Below are 16,455 nucleotides of genomic sequence, written 5' to 3' on the forward strand. Positions count from 1 at the left end.
CCAGCTGAGAATTTGTTTCTCTGTCTCCTAGTATTCTAACCCAAGAGACTGATGTTTGCCCTCTGGCTCTTAGACCTCTCCCCACCCCAGCACACTGGGTTGTCTTCCACCCCATCAGCTCTCTATCTTCACGAGAATTGTGGCCAAAACCATCATTGCTACAAATAAAAAGATGATGAAAAGTGTCTGGCTGTGAGACCACCTTCCCTTTGAGCATTTCTGCGTGAAGAGAAATCATAAATGAAAAACAAACTACTTCTGATTCCAGCCCCACACTGCAGCACTGAATGTAGCACAACTGCAGAAACAGAGAAAATCCTGCTGTTCCCCTGCCCACAGAACCACCCTCAAAGTCAGTAGTTTGCCAAATGAGCACAGCTATACAAGAAGAGCAGAGCCAGAGTATGCAGACAGTTCATCACTTCACCTGAGAATCTGTAGCTGCACTTTGTAGGAGTTTCTCATGGTTTATGTCCCAGACACGCAAAATCCCATCTTTCATTCCACCCCCTGTAGCAAGGACATTGGATTGCCAAGGACACCAGTTCATAGCCTTAAAAAAAAAAAAGAAAAAAAAGAAAAAAAAAGAAAAAAAGAAAAAAGAAAAGAGAAATCAGACACCAGAACAGACTAGGAGGTTAGCTGGAAAACAGAGAATAGATTTTGCTTAAAAGCCTAGCTAAAAAAATGAACTGCAACACACACCCAGAATGTATCTCTTGCTTTTTATTCCGTACTACATCATGCTCTTCCTGCCATACAGATGCAGAATGTAGGATTCCAAAACTCCAATTACTGCTCCCTTTGCTGTTTCTTTACGTTTAACTACACTGCCTTCCTTAATGAAATTCCTCATGTAATCCCAGTTTCTCTGCTCACTCTTCACAGGTCACAGATTCACACCTCAGTGCCAGAAGAACCCAACAGAATGCAATTTGACTTCCATCTAAATCAAGCCATTGCAGAAGCATGAGCAATGTTTTTAATGTTTGAGGACTTTTTTTAAAGTTAGATTCTCTTGAGATATTTCTTCAATATGCCCAGGGCCCTGGACCAATCTGGAGAAAAGCTACCAAGAACTGATTTCCACCCATTTCAATAATCTTCCCTGATCCTTTATCATCAGTGCTTCAGGCCAGTCTCAGACTCTTCTGGGAGGATAAGCAGCTTATAAATGCTGGATTCCTCCTCCTTGCTGATATCTGACCTCTCCTTCCAAGACTGGGACTTAATAAAGAATCTAAGTTGTTTCATTTCCAGTTTCTCTCTTCAGATCTTTGGCTTTCAGCAATCATAACTTGAAATGGGCAGGAGAGCAAAAGAAACTTCACATATAAAATAATTTAAGCAGAGGGAATTTCAGAGACAATCTTCTAGAATTCCAGCAACAGGAAGATCCTGTCTGACAATTTTTAATCATTGTGCCATTGAATTTTTCTGTGCAGGACAGAGAGAGAGGAGGAGGCTATAGATTTTATTTTTTATTAGTATTATATTTGCAATGTCCTACTAATCCAGTAGAATTTCATAATCAATCAAAGCATTACCACTTTTATCTGCATCAGGAGAACTGGTATTAAACTATCTGCATAACAATCAGGAGAGAAGAGGCTAATAGAAATCTGAATAAACTGAGACAATCTGAAAAATTCCACATGTTGTTTACATCAATGACATAATTTGATGAGAATAAATATAGATTTTTTTTCCCCTTCTCCATATACCTTAACTGCTGAAGAATGAGGTATGGTTTTCAGTGGCTGTGACTGCACATTCACACCAGGATCACCGTGCCAGATATTCAGTGTACCATCACTAGACCCGCTTGCGAGCAACTGACTGGTTAATGACCATTTGAGGCTGCAAATGCTTTGTGTCTTTTGGCAAAGACTACCAACGTGGTGCTGAGCCACTCGAACATCATGGTGATGAATAGATCCCAGTCTTGAACCACTGTGAGAAAAGACAGCATGTGTTTAATATTAAAAACAAGATGCTTCATCGTCATACTGAAGCTGCTTCAGTGGTTTCAGCAGCAAACCACATCAGTGTGAAGCACGCCTGCAGAGCAACAATGGAGGGGTGGCTGACAATAGAAAGCAGAAAAGCAGCTGCTCAGTAAAAGCTAGGCAAATTATCTGCTCTCCATCACAGTTTTCATTTCCCTGAAAACATACTACAGTGTACACTACCAACCTTGTTTAACAGTTAACAAGTTAACACGGACGTTCGTCAAGATGATGATGTTCTTCGAGAAAAGAAGTTTTGCAAAATGAATTTTCCCAAGGCCAGATATGACTCCAACAAAGAAGAAGCATAAAACTGTATTGGCCTGGGAAAGGGTTTACCAGTAGTAGTCATTAGCACTCAGCCACTCCTTGGTTCACTCAGTCACCTTTTCCTCCCTCCCACTTCCAGACTGAAAGAAAACCTGCACTAATCACCTCTACTTGTCAGAGCTTATTTACCCTTTCATCTTGACACTGTTGCACTACTAACTGTTAGGAAATGGATGCATAGTTCTAGCTGTACTGAGGGACCGCTCCCTCAGGCTGTGCTCTCTCACGGTTACCCTGTCCAGTTATGACAGTTTACTAAAACAAAATGCCCATTTTGGAAGTGTGGCTTCTGTTACTGTTCTGATATAGGTTTTACTCAGCAATAGTATAACTGCATTGAAAGTATTGAAAGTACCTATGGCACATTTTCTTTTCCCTGATTTCCTAAGGACATGCTAACAGAAAGCTGGAAATTGACTCTTCCACCTATTCTTGCGGTACGGAAATAATCTACAAGCTCTATACATATACTCCAGATGTGGCCTCCTGATTGCAGAGTAGAGAAGCAGGATCACCTCCCTCACCCTGCTGGCCACATTTCTATCAACCCAAAATCAGGTTGACTTTCTGAGCAGCAAGGGCACATTGCTGGCACATGTCCAGCTTGACATCCATTAGTACTCCCAAGCCCATTTTGGCAGGGCTGTGCTACATCTTCATATCCCCCAGCTTGTATTAGAGAGTCTGAGCAACTAAGAAACAGGTAATTGACATTACTGCAATAGATTCATTTAAGGCTACATTGATTGAAGTCTTTCCCACTTGGTCTCTTAAAGAATCTTCAGACGCAAGTTTATTTATTTGGAAGCACTAAGTGACTGATTGTAAGAAATGTCATTCAATGGGCTTAAATTATGGGCTTCTCAAATCCTCAAGGGCCACAAAAATTAGTAAGGTTCCAACCAAGCAGTGCACCAGTGAATATCAAGAGCATATCTATGGAAAATAATTAGGAATAAACACATGATTCTATGTATTATGTCTAGAGGCATCATCATTTGCATCCTGAAAAACTACACAGGCTTATCCTCCAAAATAATAAGCAGAAAATCTAACCAACAGAAATGGAGTGATTTGCCAGTGTCACACGTGGCAAGATTTTCAGTGGCTAAGTGCAAAAAACCCTGGCTCCAGGGAATACTCTTTGAAAAGAAATGTGTTTGTTTGCTAAATTAAGAAGTCAATATTGTTTTATTTTGACTCAAAAAATTGCATCTATTTTGATAAATACAAATAGAACAGATTAAAAAACTTGGACAAATGAATCTGCTATACTGAAGTGTATTTAGACATCCATGAGGTTGTGTCATCAGTCTATTTTTAACCACGGGAATTAGTATGTTATTCCAATGTATCAATTGCTTATATTGAAGTTTCCTGTAAGAATGCTGATTTTATTATTTTTAGTAGTAATGAATATTAACTATATCTTTTTTTTCTGATTATATAGATATTTTAACTGCATAGTAATCAGTTGGCTAGTTTCAACCTAGCAAAAGAAATAAATGTCATCTGAACTTTATCAGCAAAAACTGTAGTTCACAGTTTCATGTTTAATTTTATAATCAATTTCTATTCAGAAAGATCTACAATGTAAGTTTCTATTGCTTTCACTTCTTCAGCTAAGCTGAAATGCAAACTGAAACTAATACTGACTGTGATAAGGTAATGCCAAGCAGACATTGAGGATGTGTTTGTAACGTGATTCACACACAGTAGCTACTTCTGCAAGAGCCACAGCATTTCATTAACTGTTGATCAGTCAGTAGCATTGTATCTTAATCTGCCTAGCAGATCCAACAGAATCAAAAGCCACAACAACCCATGATATCAAAACAAAACTACCTCTAGTGATCTCATCAAGAGATAAAAACTTTCATTTTGAGATTAACAATATAATCCATCAATGTTGGGTGTTATTTCTGTCTAAGTAAAACAGAAGACCATCACATGATTTTAAAGTAGGAGAAACATCCTTCATAAACAAGTCTTCCCTCAGACTCATCAAGCTTAAGACAAAGATCTGAACTGGAAACAGAGTGAGAGAAAAAAAAAGAACAAAACAGAGAATAGGATGGATTATCCTTCTTATCTGAGTCCATCTTTCCATCTCATCTTTCAAGCATATTGAAATGATACCTAAATATATAATATTCACCCTTGGCAGAGAAGAAAGTCAACAACTTTAATCCTGAGCTGGCCTTTCCTTATAGCTAGAGAAGTGTGCAACTCTGACAGCTGAGCTTTGCCATGCATCTGAAAAGGGATGCAACAGAAGGGCAGCCTAACCTACATGTTCTCTCCCCGGCACTGAGTAGGCTATGATTTTTGGAGTCTGGACCCACTGAAGACAACACCATTTAAAGCTCAAATTTTCTGAAAAACCACAATCACATGCCCCACCTAGATGTGGCATGATTCAGTGGCAGATTTCTTGAAGAACAGTAAGAAACAGAGACTAAGGAGGAAGGCTAAATTCACTTCAGTTGCTTTCCTGACATAAAGAAGACCTACATACTGTTTCTGTGGTGGCTGGTAAAGAATAAAGCACCTTTAAGCAAAACCAACTAAAACAAATCAAATGATTGGGACACTTCTCTAGATTAAAGCATCAGGACTTATTCTGTGAATAGACTATAGCACTCACCTGCTCAGAATATAATGATTCCAGCTCAGAGCTCCAACTACAGACAGGTGACCAAACATATTTCTCAACCTCCTTTTCTTTTCAATGTCCCACAGCTGCCAGTACAAAACAAGCACAAAGAACAAATACAAATTCAACAGAAGATAGAGAGAGAGAGAGAGAAAGAGAAATAAATATATCAAGTTTTCTTCATTTGTTTGCAGGTAAACAACTACTCAGTTCTGATATGACATACAGACAACTTCAGGCTCATTCATTTCATGCTATTTTTTTCACACTATACTTCACTTTATTTTAAGAGAACACGCATCTCTGAATTTAAAGCTGTTTATACAAAAGTATATGGCTGAATCAGAATTCCATCAGATAGATGCAGATAGATGCCCATATTATCCAGCATCATAGCCAACATTCAACAAAGATCTTTCAATAACAGGACTGTTCTACAGCAGCAGACAGTTCTATGCATATAATCTGAAGTGAAATTCAGGGGTGTGAACAATTTTTGCTCATGTTCTAAAAGTATCTGTCTCTATTACAGTGATCTTAGCAAGAGAGATACAAGAAAGGCTAGCCCATGCTGAGAAAAATATTTGAAGAGTTCCTATTACTGATGAAAAGAAAATCTGACTCCCTCTGTGCAGTTATTCAATAACATGAGGGATTGTATAATTGTTATACACCATACACAGCAGAATTTTCCTGTATTTTAGCCAATCTTCCTGTTTTGTTTCATTAAACAACAAAGACTGTCTCGTGGACACTACAGCTAAAAACTGAGAAAGACAAAAACATAAAATGTTAAGTACTTGCACTTCTCCATCACTAGTGCCAATAGCAAGGCAGGTTCCTTCTTTTATCCAAGCTAGAGATGAAATGTATTTGGAACCGGAATTTAAATCAATGCTTTCAATGCCTTGAAGAGTTCTTCCATTCCAAATGTATGCAGTAGATCCTAGAGCAACAGCAATGAGATTTTCAAGGTTCCAGTCCAGTATGTTTAGATCTAGAAAAAAGCTACTAAAAATGACTGAAAGAAGGTTAGAGGTTATAAGCTGGTGGGGAGGGGGTTATGGCTTGGAGAGAGGCTTTCTGTTAATTGCTACAGAAAAAACTTATGGCATTGCTTCAATAAAGCCATCACCATCTCATATTTAATGAGGACATAAATGAGAACTAAATGAAGGTATTTCCAACAAGAAGAGATCTTCATTATCACAAACCTGAATGTTTGTACAGAAGAATATGACTTACAGATCCCTCACTAAATGTTTTTCACCTGACATCCATCAGTTTGGATGGCCACATCACTCTAATTTCTGTCACCAGAAATAAGTATTCTCTAGTACCAGCTAGAATTCCAAAAACGTTCTTGTTCCAATATAATTCATGTTATTGGTAAAGACATAAGAGAAAGTCTATGTGATACAGCTCTTCCTTGAGCTCGTGTTAACATTTACTCTCCATGTGACAGAAGAAAAACACAGAAAGGAATCAGAGAAATTCTGCATCTCTCCTACAGGGTATGCTCTGTAAGTGAATGCAAGAAATACTGTTTCCACTGATGCTAGGTGCACTACAGACCCTGGCAAAGAAAGTCATTACACCAGTTAGCCACAGAACAGACTGTTGCATCAGATAGGCCAGACTGAGTTGGTATTCAACATCTGTTACTGACACAGGACAACAGTACACTCTCTGATGTCAATGCAAATCCTCAGCTGTTGTATTTATGACAGATTAAAAGTCATTTTAAATGATCCCTGAAGAAAATAGTATAGGCCAAGGCCTGACACTATGCTTTGGTAACTAAAATCACTCTGAAGAATAGCTTAATCTTTCAGTCAGCTGTTTGATTAAAGTCCTGATTCCTACAGTCAGAAATACACACTAAAAAATAATTTCCAAGGAATTCTCCTAATGCTATTATTTTGTGGATACACCTTGGGCATAATCAGTGAAAAATAACCCACACAGAAATCCAGCCTCAATCTGGATACACGACAAGCTTTCGCCTTAGTCATAGATTTACATCTAAAGAATGCTTGCAAGAGCAAGTTAAGAAAGAAAAAAAAAGATAAGAAAACAAAACACAAACAACAATCAAAGCACAGGAACAATTTCCAACACTTTCAAATATAGAGTTGCTAAGGCTTCAGAAGTTTTTTATATTTGCCAATAGAGACCAGAAATCCATGCATTGTCATGTGCGTGTTTAATTTTACCACCAAAGATGTAGGTGATAATTCAGAAGATAGCTATCTATCTAAACCATTAACAAAATCACTGGCTTCTCCCATAACTAGAGATTTCAAAGTCTGTTAAATAAAGTTGTTGCTGTGTTGACAGGCTGCTAAATATCCGAAGCTAACAGCTGAAATGTCCTTAGAATGGGGATATGTGCAGTGGACTGATTTTAAATTTGAATTGAGACCTATTGCTGAAAAAAGCTGCATGAGAGCTAGGTGACACTGATCCTAGGGTTTGATCAGCAGCCTCTATATCCTGGGACAGGCTGTTTTCAAAGCTGCATATTTATAAGAAAAAATGACATCATGCATAAGTCTTGGAGAATTCGCATTTGATCTGAAGGGGGAACACCTTTCTTGAAGTATACATAACTATATTCAGTCTCTGTGAAAGCCACGGTCAGAAGAAAATAACTTACAGTAATCATTGCGCAAACCAGTAATATGAAGCCTCAGTTCTGGCTCCCATGTCACTGATGGCTCCATGATGGTAACAGTTCTGAACTCATTCTGCATCCCTTCTCGGCATCCTGTATTTGAAGATTCATCACACACAATTCAGTCATTCAAAATACAATCAGTTTTCCTCACACCAAAGCCTTTTACACTCACTATATTAGTCTCTGTCTGGTCCACAGATATCTAGATGGATCTAATTTATCCTGGTTAGGCCAAAACACTGCACACTAAAGTAAGTGAAAGCTTCCTTTCACCAGCTCTATCAAATCTCCATGGATGCACTCAGCTACACTGGAGAATACTGTTTGCTATGTTTTGCTTAAATTTCATCACAATTCAGTGTAGAATACATTTGATGACTTTGCCTGGTTAGCTTCTGTGAGATGTTGCTAGCAGCAGTTCAGTGGGCTCTCCCACCTCAAAACCCCTCATACAGCAATTAACCTTTCTGCTTTCTGACGTTAATTTCTCTTCATCTCCTCCATCAACATCTAACCACAGGAAAAGGTTTTTAAACCCACTTTGATGACAGCATTCTAAGCTCATGACCACACAAAATTCAGAAACTAAAGCAATAACAGTAAATTTCAAGTATGAGCAAGCAGAAGAGTCAGCCTTTGTGGTCACTGTCTACGTGATTCTGCAACAACTGCTAAGCATCATAGTAAAAAAAATAATAAAGATCATTATCACCATTAATCATTTAAAGCTACATTTTTATGTGTAAGAAATTATCTATCCATAATATGCAGCGTAGAGATCTGGAGACTAATATTTCTACACTTCTGTTCATGTTTTGACCTCATTTTTGAAATATTCCCCAGAGAAGAGCACTTAGAATCATTGCCAAAACTTCACAGGCAGAAGACATTATCCAGTTCAACAACCAATCTTTCTGTTAATAAAAATCAACACAGAAATCTTCACTCTGTAATGTAAATACACACATTATAATCCTATACAAAAGTCTTATCAATGACAAATTGTGGAGAACTTGATCTGAGGCTTATTTTATGTCTTATCCCCTAGCCAAGAATGGATTTCTGTCAAAAAATAACTGTTTCTCCTTTCAGCTGTGGTACCTGTCTTCCACACAAATAAAAACAGCCCTCCACACAAATTAAAACAGAAGACGAGCAAGAAATGGGCCACAGTGACTTTCCTGTAAAAGTTTGTGGAATTAAAAAAAATCAAGACTTGCAGGAATTATAGGCTGTAAGACATTACCTGCCTAATGCAACACATAACAATCCATTCTAACCCTAAAAATAAAGGTCCGATGTCACTGAAATGTAATTAGTGTGTACAAAAAAATATGTATTTCTATCATCTACATTTTGGGGGTCTTTTTGAAAATCTTATCAACCACCTCCAAACACAGACAAGTAGGACAGTTCAGGAAAACTGAAGCACTTAGTTACAACAGCTGGAGAATGACAACACTTCTGAGATATTCTGAAAATGATCTCTAATACTGGTAGCTGGGATTAAGCACTGAGAAAGGATGAAATTATCTGTATAACTCATCTCAGTTTTCTCACTTCAAATTCACACAGATCACGCTTTCAGCTCTATTCAGATACTTCACAGACACATGAATGTGCTTTATAGAATTTTTTTTAATCAGTGGAAATGAAGCTTCATTATCTCATCGTGTGTTATTTTACCTGAGTACTGGAAGATTATCATTGGCTTTTGAAAGGATTTTTGTTTTCACATGCCTGTATCAGTTCTCAAAATAAGATTCGGGAAGTGTTAAGTAGTCAGTATTGTAACACAAGACCACTCAGTCAACAAGTAGGTGGGTGGAATAAAACCCAGTATTCCTGACACATGTATTCATTAGCCATCAGGAAAAAAATACTATGACTAATCCCTATACTACCGCTTCTGAAGGCTCTGAATTAAGTTTTATTTGTACAGTAAAAAACAAATATATACCAGTCTATCACATACTCCACAACTTCTTCCACAGGAGCTGAACCTCAGGCTCATGCAGAGGTTGTTTCTCACTGTTTTTACATGAGCATGAACCAGGCACTGACTGGTAAGAATTCAGCATGTACAGAAATAGCCAGATCCCAGAAAACAAACAAACAAACAAACAAAAAAAATACCTAAGACAGAACAAAATATTGGCCTGATGCCTATGAACAGCCTCATATTAAAAATTAAAACACAAAAAATCAAACCATAATATCTGTATTATTTTACAGATCAGCTCCTTACATCCCACTTGGCTTACTGTTCACTCATTAATAGCCTCTATATGCTCACTTATTCTCAGATTTTTGGAGGAAATCAATCAGCTCCCAGTTAGATGAAACCATGACTAGAGCAAGGGATAGTTTGTTCCACCTATCTTTCCCTACAGGAAGGTGTGGCAAGACCCCACCATCTTTGCCAATCTTGCACTCTCATGTACCCAACAATCTAATACTTACCCTGGGCCCAGTCTGCAGCAAAAAACTACATTATTTCACACACCTGAAATTGGAAAGCCAAAAGGAAATTATGTTTTTACAGCTACTGATGTGCCTTATGGGGCCCAAAAGCAAGCCAGGTGATAGACAGGCATTTAACCACAATGGAAGAGGTGGAGATACATCTCATCAGAGGCAATGGGAATTGTAGGGGAAGTGGATCCAAGCAGTATACACATCTCAGCCACCTTGTACTATTCTGTAACATTTGCTGGAAGCAGTGATTTTCTCAGCGTAAATGCAACCTGATCTATCTTATCATTCATTATGCATGGGGTATTTGCTACAAAGGAACATACCTTTCCAGATGCAACTGGTATTTTCACAGACCTTCATGTCACTTCCTGCCATGCTACATCCAGTTTCTTGAACCATCAGAAGTTGAGTAGTACATTTCTGCCCATGCATAGAAGTGAAAATATAAATGAAGAAACCTGTCAAGAACATACTTAAGTACCGTGGGTAGCATAATTACCTTTAAAGTACTAAACTTTCTTTACATGTAAGTTTTAAAACACTTGGACTCTTGGGTGGGAATTCAGCAAAAGACACAGAATATCAGAGTCCAAATGATATGCTCCATCTATAGTAATGTTATGGGTTTCCTTCCATAAAATACCAATTCACTGCTAATGATCATAAAAACTTTAACTATGCTATTTGAACAAGGTCATCTTACCACTGGAAGAGATTTTAGGCCTCTATGTGTCACCCACACATGAAACCTGCTGTAGACCTCACTCAGGCTGGAGTCCAAGCATACGGACTCCATGGTCTGACTCATTAAACCACTACCACATTTTGAAGGCACAGGTGCTAAAAACGTATGCAAAGTGTCTCAGAGGACTCAGAATTTTTTATTATATTATCCTTTCCACACGGGTCAAAGAAACAGATGGTACAGAAGAAAAGAAAAGGGAGACCTGAATTGTCATTGGAATTTTTTCCTTCTTCAAAAAGTTAAGTCTTTAGAAAATTCAGGCAAGGCTGAGATCATCAAATAAGGCTGAATGTATCTCTACACTATTCCTTTAATACTACACACTTCTTTGTAATGTTTGGGTTTTTTTCATTGAGTAAGTTAGTTATCTGTCTGGTCCATAATTCTTTATTTAGTCAGGTGGAAACGTCACAGATGTATTCACCAGCCACTTAATATGTTCTTTCTCCAGTTTTTCTGGAATCCAAGCACATTCATTGTTATTTTTCTTCAAAACCCTGTTGTAATCTTGATAAGAAATGTCTTACAAAAACATTACCAGGAAGAAGTTCTGCATTTTCATATATCAGAGCTGTTCTATAGCAAGCCGACAGCTTTGAGAGGAACTTTCTGTGTGATTTATACAGTCAACTTGGCAGACAGCTAATCTGATTGCTTGGATCTGTGTGCCTTTAAAATAAGTGCAGATATTTCTATGGAAAAACCTATTGTGTGTACAGAGAAGCCATCTTTTGTCTCACAAGGAGACCACACACATTCACAGGAATGTGAAAAGATTTTAGCCCACAGTGTTGTTTCAAAGACCACCACAACAAACTTAAAAGAAGCTGTTCTGGTCCTTGGTGTAGAACTCTGAATTTGACTATGAGGTATGAAGGACTAACACTGAGAACAGTGCAGACAATGCAATCATCTTTAAATTAATCACATAAAAACTGAAGTAAAAAGGTGTGCTTTACCAATATTACTTCATACTTATCACACATGAAGGTTTTCTTTAATTTCTCTGTAGGGTATATACAGCTAAGATTACTAAACCCCATTCAGCAACCTTAAATTGCACACTCTCCAATCACAGTGGGTGAAAAGGCAGGAAAGGACTTCTGTTGACATGAGATTTTTACAGAATAATTCGTTTACTTAGAAATGAAAGTGATTGCCATGAAAACTGGGTTTCCCAAGAAGTTGTAAATTCATGGGTTGTTTGGCAACATCCAGTGATCTTCATGAGTACAAGTATTAAAAGACAGCAACCAACCAGAACTCTGGTCCAGCTATCTTGACATTACTTCTTTTTCTTTAAAGTTTATTTTGACACCCTCATGGGAATTTCTCAATAATATTAATTATTAATTGTAAACCAGTAAAAGCAACTGCATTAGGTATGCAGCTATCAAGTTTTCTCACTCAATATTTACTGTCAAAAAAGTAATCACTTGAAAATAGCTGTCATTGTCTTCAGCACTGACCTTATAACTGGTGTAACACAGGAACAGAGAGTGCAAGGCAATCCGTGATTACAAGTTTACAACTTAATATATACAACAATCACAATCAGGTAGCATGAAAATACTGACATGGCTTTGAGTATAATGTCATGGTAATAACTTAATTAACACAGGTAAGCATCACCATGATTGACATGAGAAGTCAGTTTTCAGTAAGTTAACAAAAATGGCTGGGTGACAGGCGTGCAGGTTTATTTAAGATGACCAGAAGGCAATAAATAAAGCCTAAAGAGAAAATAAATTTTGTGTCAGTGCCCAGTAGCAAAAATGAAGGGATAAACTGTTGAGCAATAAAAAACACCTCCCACCACCAGTGGTAGGAGATATGAAGCCTTTATTTCAATTGTATAGATTCCATGCCCTTCTGACCTTTGCCAATAACTGTTAAACACAACTACCTACCCTTTAGCTTCTAGTCATGACTAGAAAAAAAACATTATTCACAACTAGTTTTTGGCAACATTTCCATAGTTGGTCATTCTGTCTACGTGACAACATGAACTACTACATCCTGTGCAACTGAAAAAATGGTCTTTACCATGGTTTTGAATCACATGGAAAACTGAGTCATTCATCATCTTTCAATTTATTTTTTATAGTATCGGTTATCCACAGAGGTTAAAAAAAAAAAAAAAAAAAAAAAAAAAAAAGAGTCTCAAGGGCTTCTTTAGCTTGGTTTCAATTTTAGTTTTACTCAGAGAAATAAACTAAAAGTTCATGATAAAGCACTTGCTTCTGCCATTTTTCTAGTGGACACTTCCTAATCTTGTTGCTATTGTCTTCTTGTTGCTGTTCTCCATGAAAATAAGGTAGCACCTACACAACAGATTCTAGACCAAAGATGAGGTAATAAAACACAACAGCAAATATACTACCAGAGCATTTGCTCACCTGCTTTTTTTGTATTTCAGTTCTCCTGTCATTTCTCCCTTCCAAGCCTGCTGCAGTGTGCCTGTTAGATAGAGTCACAGCACTTCTCATGATGCTGGCTTTTTTAAGCATCTGACTTGTTGCTGAAAAAAACAAAACAAAAAAAAAAACAAAAAAAAAACCAACTTTGCATTTTTTTTTAAATTGTACACAGAATTATTTCAAGTCAAGTACTTTTCAGCAGATTACTTATTAAAAGCATATTTGACACACTAAATGGAACCATACACACAAGGATATTTGAGCTAGTCTCTCTGTTTTTCCTTTATTTTTAGTGAAATGAAACAGACACTTCTACTATTCTTCTCATCCTAAAGTAGATGTCTGAAAAGAGTCATACTGGTCAGACACTTAATGAACAGTCTATATTTACTCCTGTCACTCATATCAATTGATTGGCTACAGCAGATCCTATCTCACACAAAATCAAAGTCTGATTGCCCAGGACCATATAGCTTTTCACCACTGCTGGTGGCAACAACATCCAGAACTTTCTGTTCTAGAAACTGAGGTAGTGAGTAGCTCAGTTTGCTTAAAAAACTGATTCTCCAACAGCTGGGCATGCATTATGTCCACACTGCTGAAGAGTATTCTGCTCTGCAGGAGACAGAATTCCAGTTTGTCTCCAACAGTTACAGCCTCATGGGAGCACATCAGGAATGCTAAAGAACGTCTTTTATTTGCTGTCTAAATATTTCCATTATTAATCAAGGAATGTGCCTTGTTTATTTTCCTCATTATTCCAGGAAGTTCTTCTTGTACATGCAGTTTGTAAACCCTCCTCCACCTTTCCTTACCGCTACTGAAGTAGGAGTGAGTTCATTTAAAGGCTTATTCAGTGTTTCCTCAGCTCCCTCTGTTGGGGATGGAGAAAAACAACCTCCTCCAAAGCCAGTTCTTCAGACTAAGTCAAAGTCCTGAAAGTCTGATCTGTGTTTTGAACAGCATTCAGACAAGCCTCTCCCTCAGATGAACTGTGGGTAAGCGTTCCTTGTCAGACAGGACTTTTATCAGTACCTGAAGCCTGAGGCATTGGAGGGGAAACTAACACAGGGCAAGTTTCTCCATCAATGTGCTGTCTGTAAGTGGGTACTATACCATATCCAGGCATGCAGACTGGTCCTGCAGTTATGGCCAGGTCAGTGGTGTTCATGTGCAATGGAAAGAAGCAGCAGAGGGTAGAGGTCTTTCTGCAAGAATTCTTTCTGTCCTGTCAGTTATTGTTAGCTGCTCCATATGCAAAAGTGCAACAACAAAAGAGACTCTATTGCAGAAGCAAAAAAAATTGGTCCGCAACAGAAATTACTTGGTTAAAAAAGAGGTTTTGGCTTGTCTTTTCTTTCATTGCCAACCTTGATGCCAGCTGTCTGTACAGCCTGCTATCCTGTCTTTGCAGTAGTAGCTGGAACCTTGGGCCTGGCTTTCTTATGATGACAGCAGTGTCATTCTGCTGAAGGAAAGCTGCCCCTGAGCTCACTCTGCCGGCACAGCCAGAGCCCTTGTCCACTAGGACATGGTGAGCACAGTAGCACACCTTGCACTAACTCTCTGCTCCTGCTGATTTCATGATGCAGCCCTCACAGTGAAAAAGCTCGTTTTTCTCCTGCCTAACCTGCAGTCCTCCTGCGCGTGCTGACGATCCGGGCACCCCGGAGGGCACGAAGGTCTGCGCTGCGGGCACGGCGCGGCTCTGCTGCGAGACCTCCCGCATGTCGCTGCTGCCACCTTGTGACAACAGGGCTGCTCGCCACCGGAGCTCTGGCCGTCAGTTTCCTCCTGATGGAGCTCTTAAACCCGGAGTAGGTGGTGCTTTCTGAACGCAGGGCCTGCACGAGTGAAGGGAGGCAAAATACCAAAACCAGTCATCACGCACAAGATCTTGCTTCCCAGACAACATTTTAGGGCAAACAAACATTGGAAGTATCAAGGAAGAACAACAAGTATAACAGGATTCCCAATTATTGTTAGATATCCCAGTATATATTTTTGATACAGTGTTCAGAGAAAATTACAAGCTTTCAAGACACAAACACCAGCACCCTGCCTGTTGCATTCCCCATTTCTGAAATCAAGCACATTCAAATTTGCTTTTAAAGTTGGCACTGTCACCTGTGTTTGCTTTCAGACCACAGTTTTGTTCATTTCAGCACACACTTCTGATCTTCTTCTGTCCCCTCCGCTAGAACACCATGCTCTTAAGGCTCAGGCCAGGCTGACTTCAAGCCTCATGTATGCCCAGGTCACAGAAAACATCCATGTAAGCACTGAATTATAGTAATACTATCTCTCAGGCATCTCTCTGTCATACAGAACAGTATGAAACTCTTTGTAGACTCTCATTAATGTAAAGAAACATGCAGCTTATCTCTTTAGAGAACATGATAGAAATTTCAGCATTCCATGATGATACTGTACAAATCATATGAAATTGAGGTGATACCAAAGCCACTGAAAAGCAACAGACACACTCAAGGTTTCACCTTTTCAAAGTTCCTGTTCTCACCTCATCCCTAAAAATGTAGTCTCTGAGTGCAGAATTAAAAGTGGAGTGAAAGGCAAAACACGAGGCAGAAATCATTCTTCAGTGGTAGTTTGGACCAGGAGCAAAAGAAAGTTAACAGGGACTTACAAAGCAACAGGGGCTGAAAGATGACGATAGCTTTGAAAAGTCCACTAACAAGAGCATAAGGATAAAAATCCTGCAAAATGAGAGAGAAAACGGAATGTACAGAAGGAAAGATAGAAGACCTAAACAAGGGGGAGATATGAAAAAAGACTGTTAAAGAGTGTATTTTACAATTGCCTCAACAAAATACCTTTGGAGCTACACAGCTTAGATCTGAAACTCTCAGCTAACTCTGCTCCTGTGAAGGCCTTCCATCTTCTCATCTCCACATAGCTAACAGCCAAGTAGGCTGTAGCAATTAAAAAAATAAAATAAAACAAAAAATCCATCACCAATTTTGTGTCGCTCCAAATGTAAGAAAAATCATTCTTCTTTCCTTAAGCCAGCCTATAAACAACCTTTTTTCTCCCTACTTGTGAAAATAATACAAACCTGCCTCTGTCACATGGCAGCTGTTAAGAGGCAAAGCAGAGGCTGCAGACAGGCTTCTGTA

At 38.5% G+C, this 16,455-nt stretch overlaps 1 protein-coding gene across 5 annotated transcripts in view; it reads right to left on the bottom strand.

The window, feature by feature from the left end:
• Positions 1-16,455, bottom strand: part of CDC20B (cell division cycle 20B) — a 31,277-nt gene that overhangs the window by 7,341 nt on the left and 7,481 nt on the right. For 3 of the 5 annotated variants that reach the window (XM_085529480.1, XM_015848734.3, XM_085529481.1), the window contains 8 exons: positions 14,949-15,162; positions 13,298-13,419; positions 10,477-10,573; positions 7,655-7,765; positions 5,796-5,992; positions 4,987-5,081; positions 1,725-1,953; positions 428-553 (listed from right to left, as the gene is read on the bottom strand). In XM_085529480.1, the coding sequence (XP_085385606.1) occupies positions 428-553; positions 1,725-1,953; positions 4,987-5,081; positions 5,796-5,992; positions 7,655-7,765; positions 10,477-10,573; positions 13,298-13,419; positions 14,949-15,162 (1,191 nt within the window). Of the gene's footprint in view, positions 1-427; positions 554-1,724; positions 1,954-4,986; positions 5,082-5,795; positions 5,993-7,654; positions 7,766-10,138; positions 10,193-10,476; positions 10,574-13,297; positions 13,420-14,948; positions 15,163-16,455 lie in introns of those variants that run through there. The other 2 variants (XR_014939571.1, XM_085529482.1) reach the window with 2 other exon arrangements.

The sequence above is a fragment of the Coturnix japonica genome, chromosome Z (assembly GCF_054131305.1).
Source record: "Coturnix japonica strain WE chromosome Z, WE-NBRP24, whole genome shotgun sequence".
Lineage (NCBI taxonomy): Eukaryota > Metazoa > Chordata > Aves > Galliformes > Phasianidae > Coturnix > Coturnix japonica.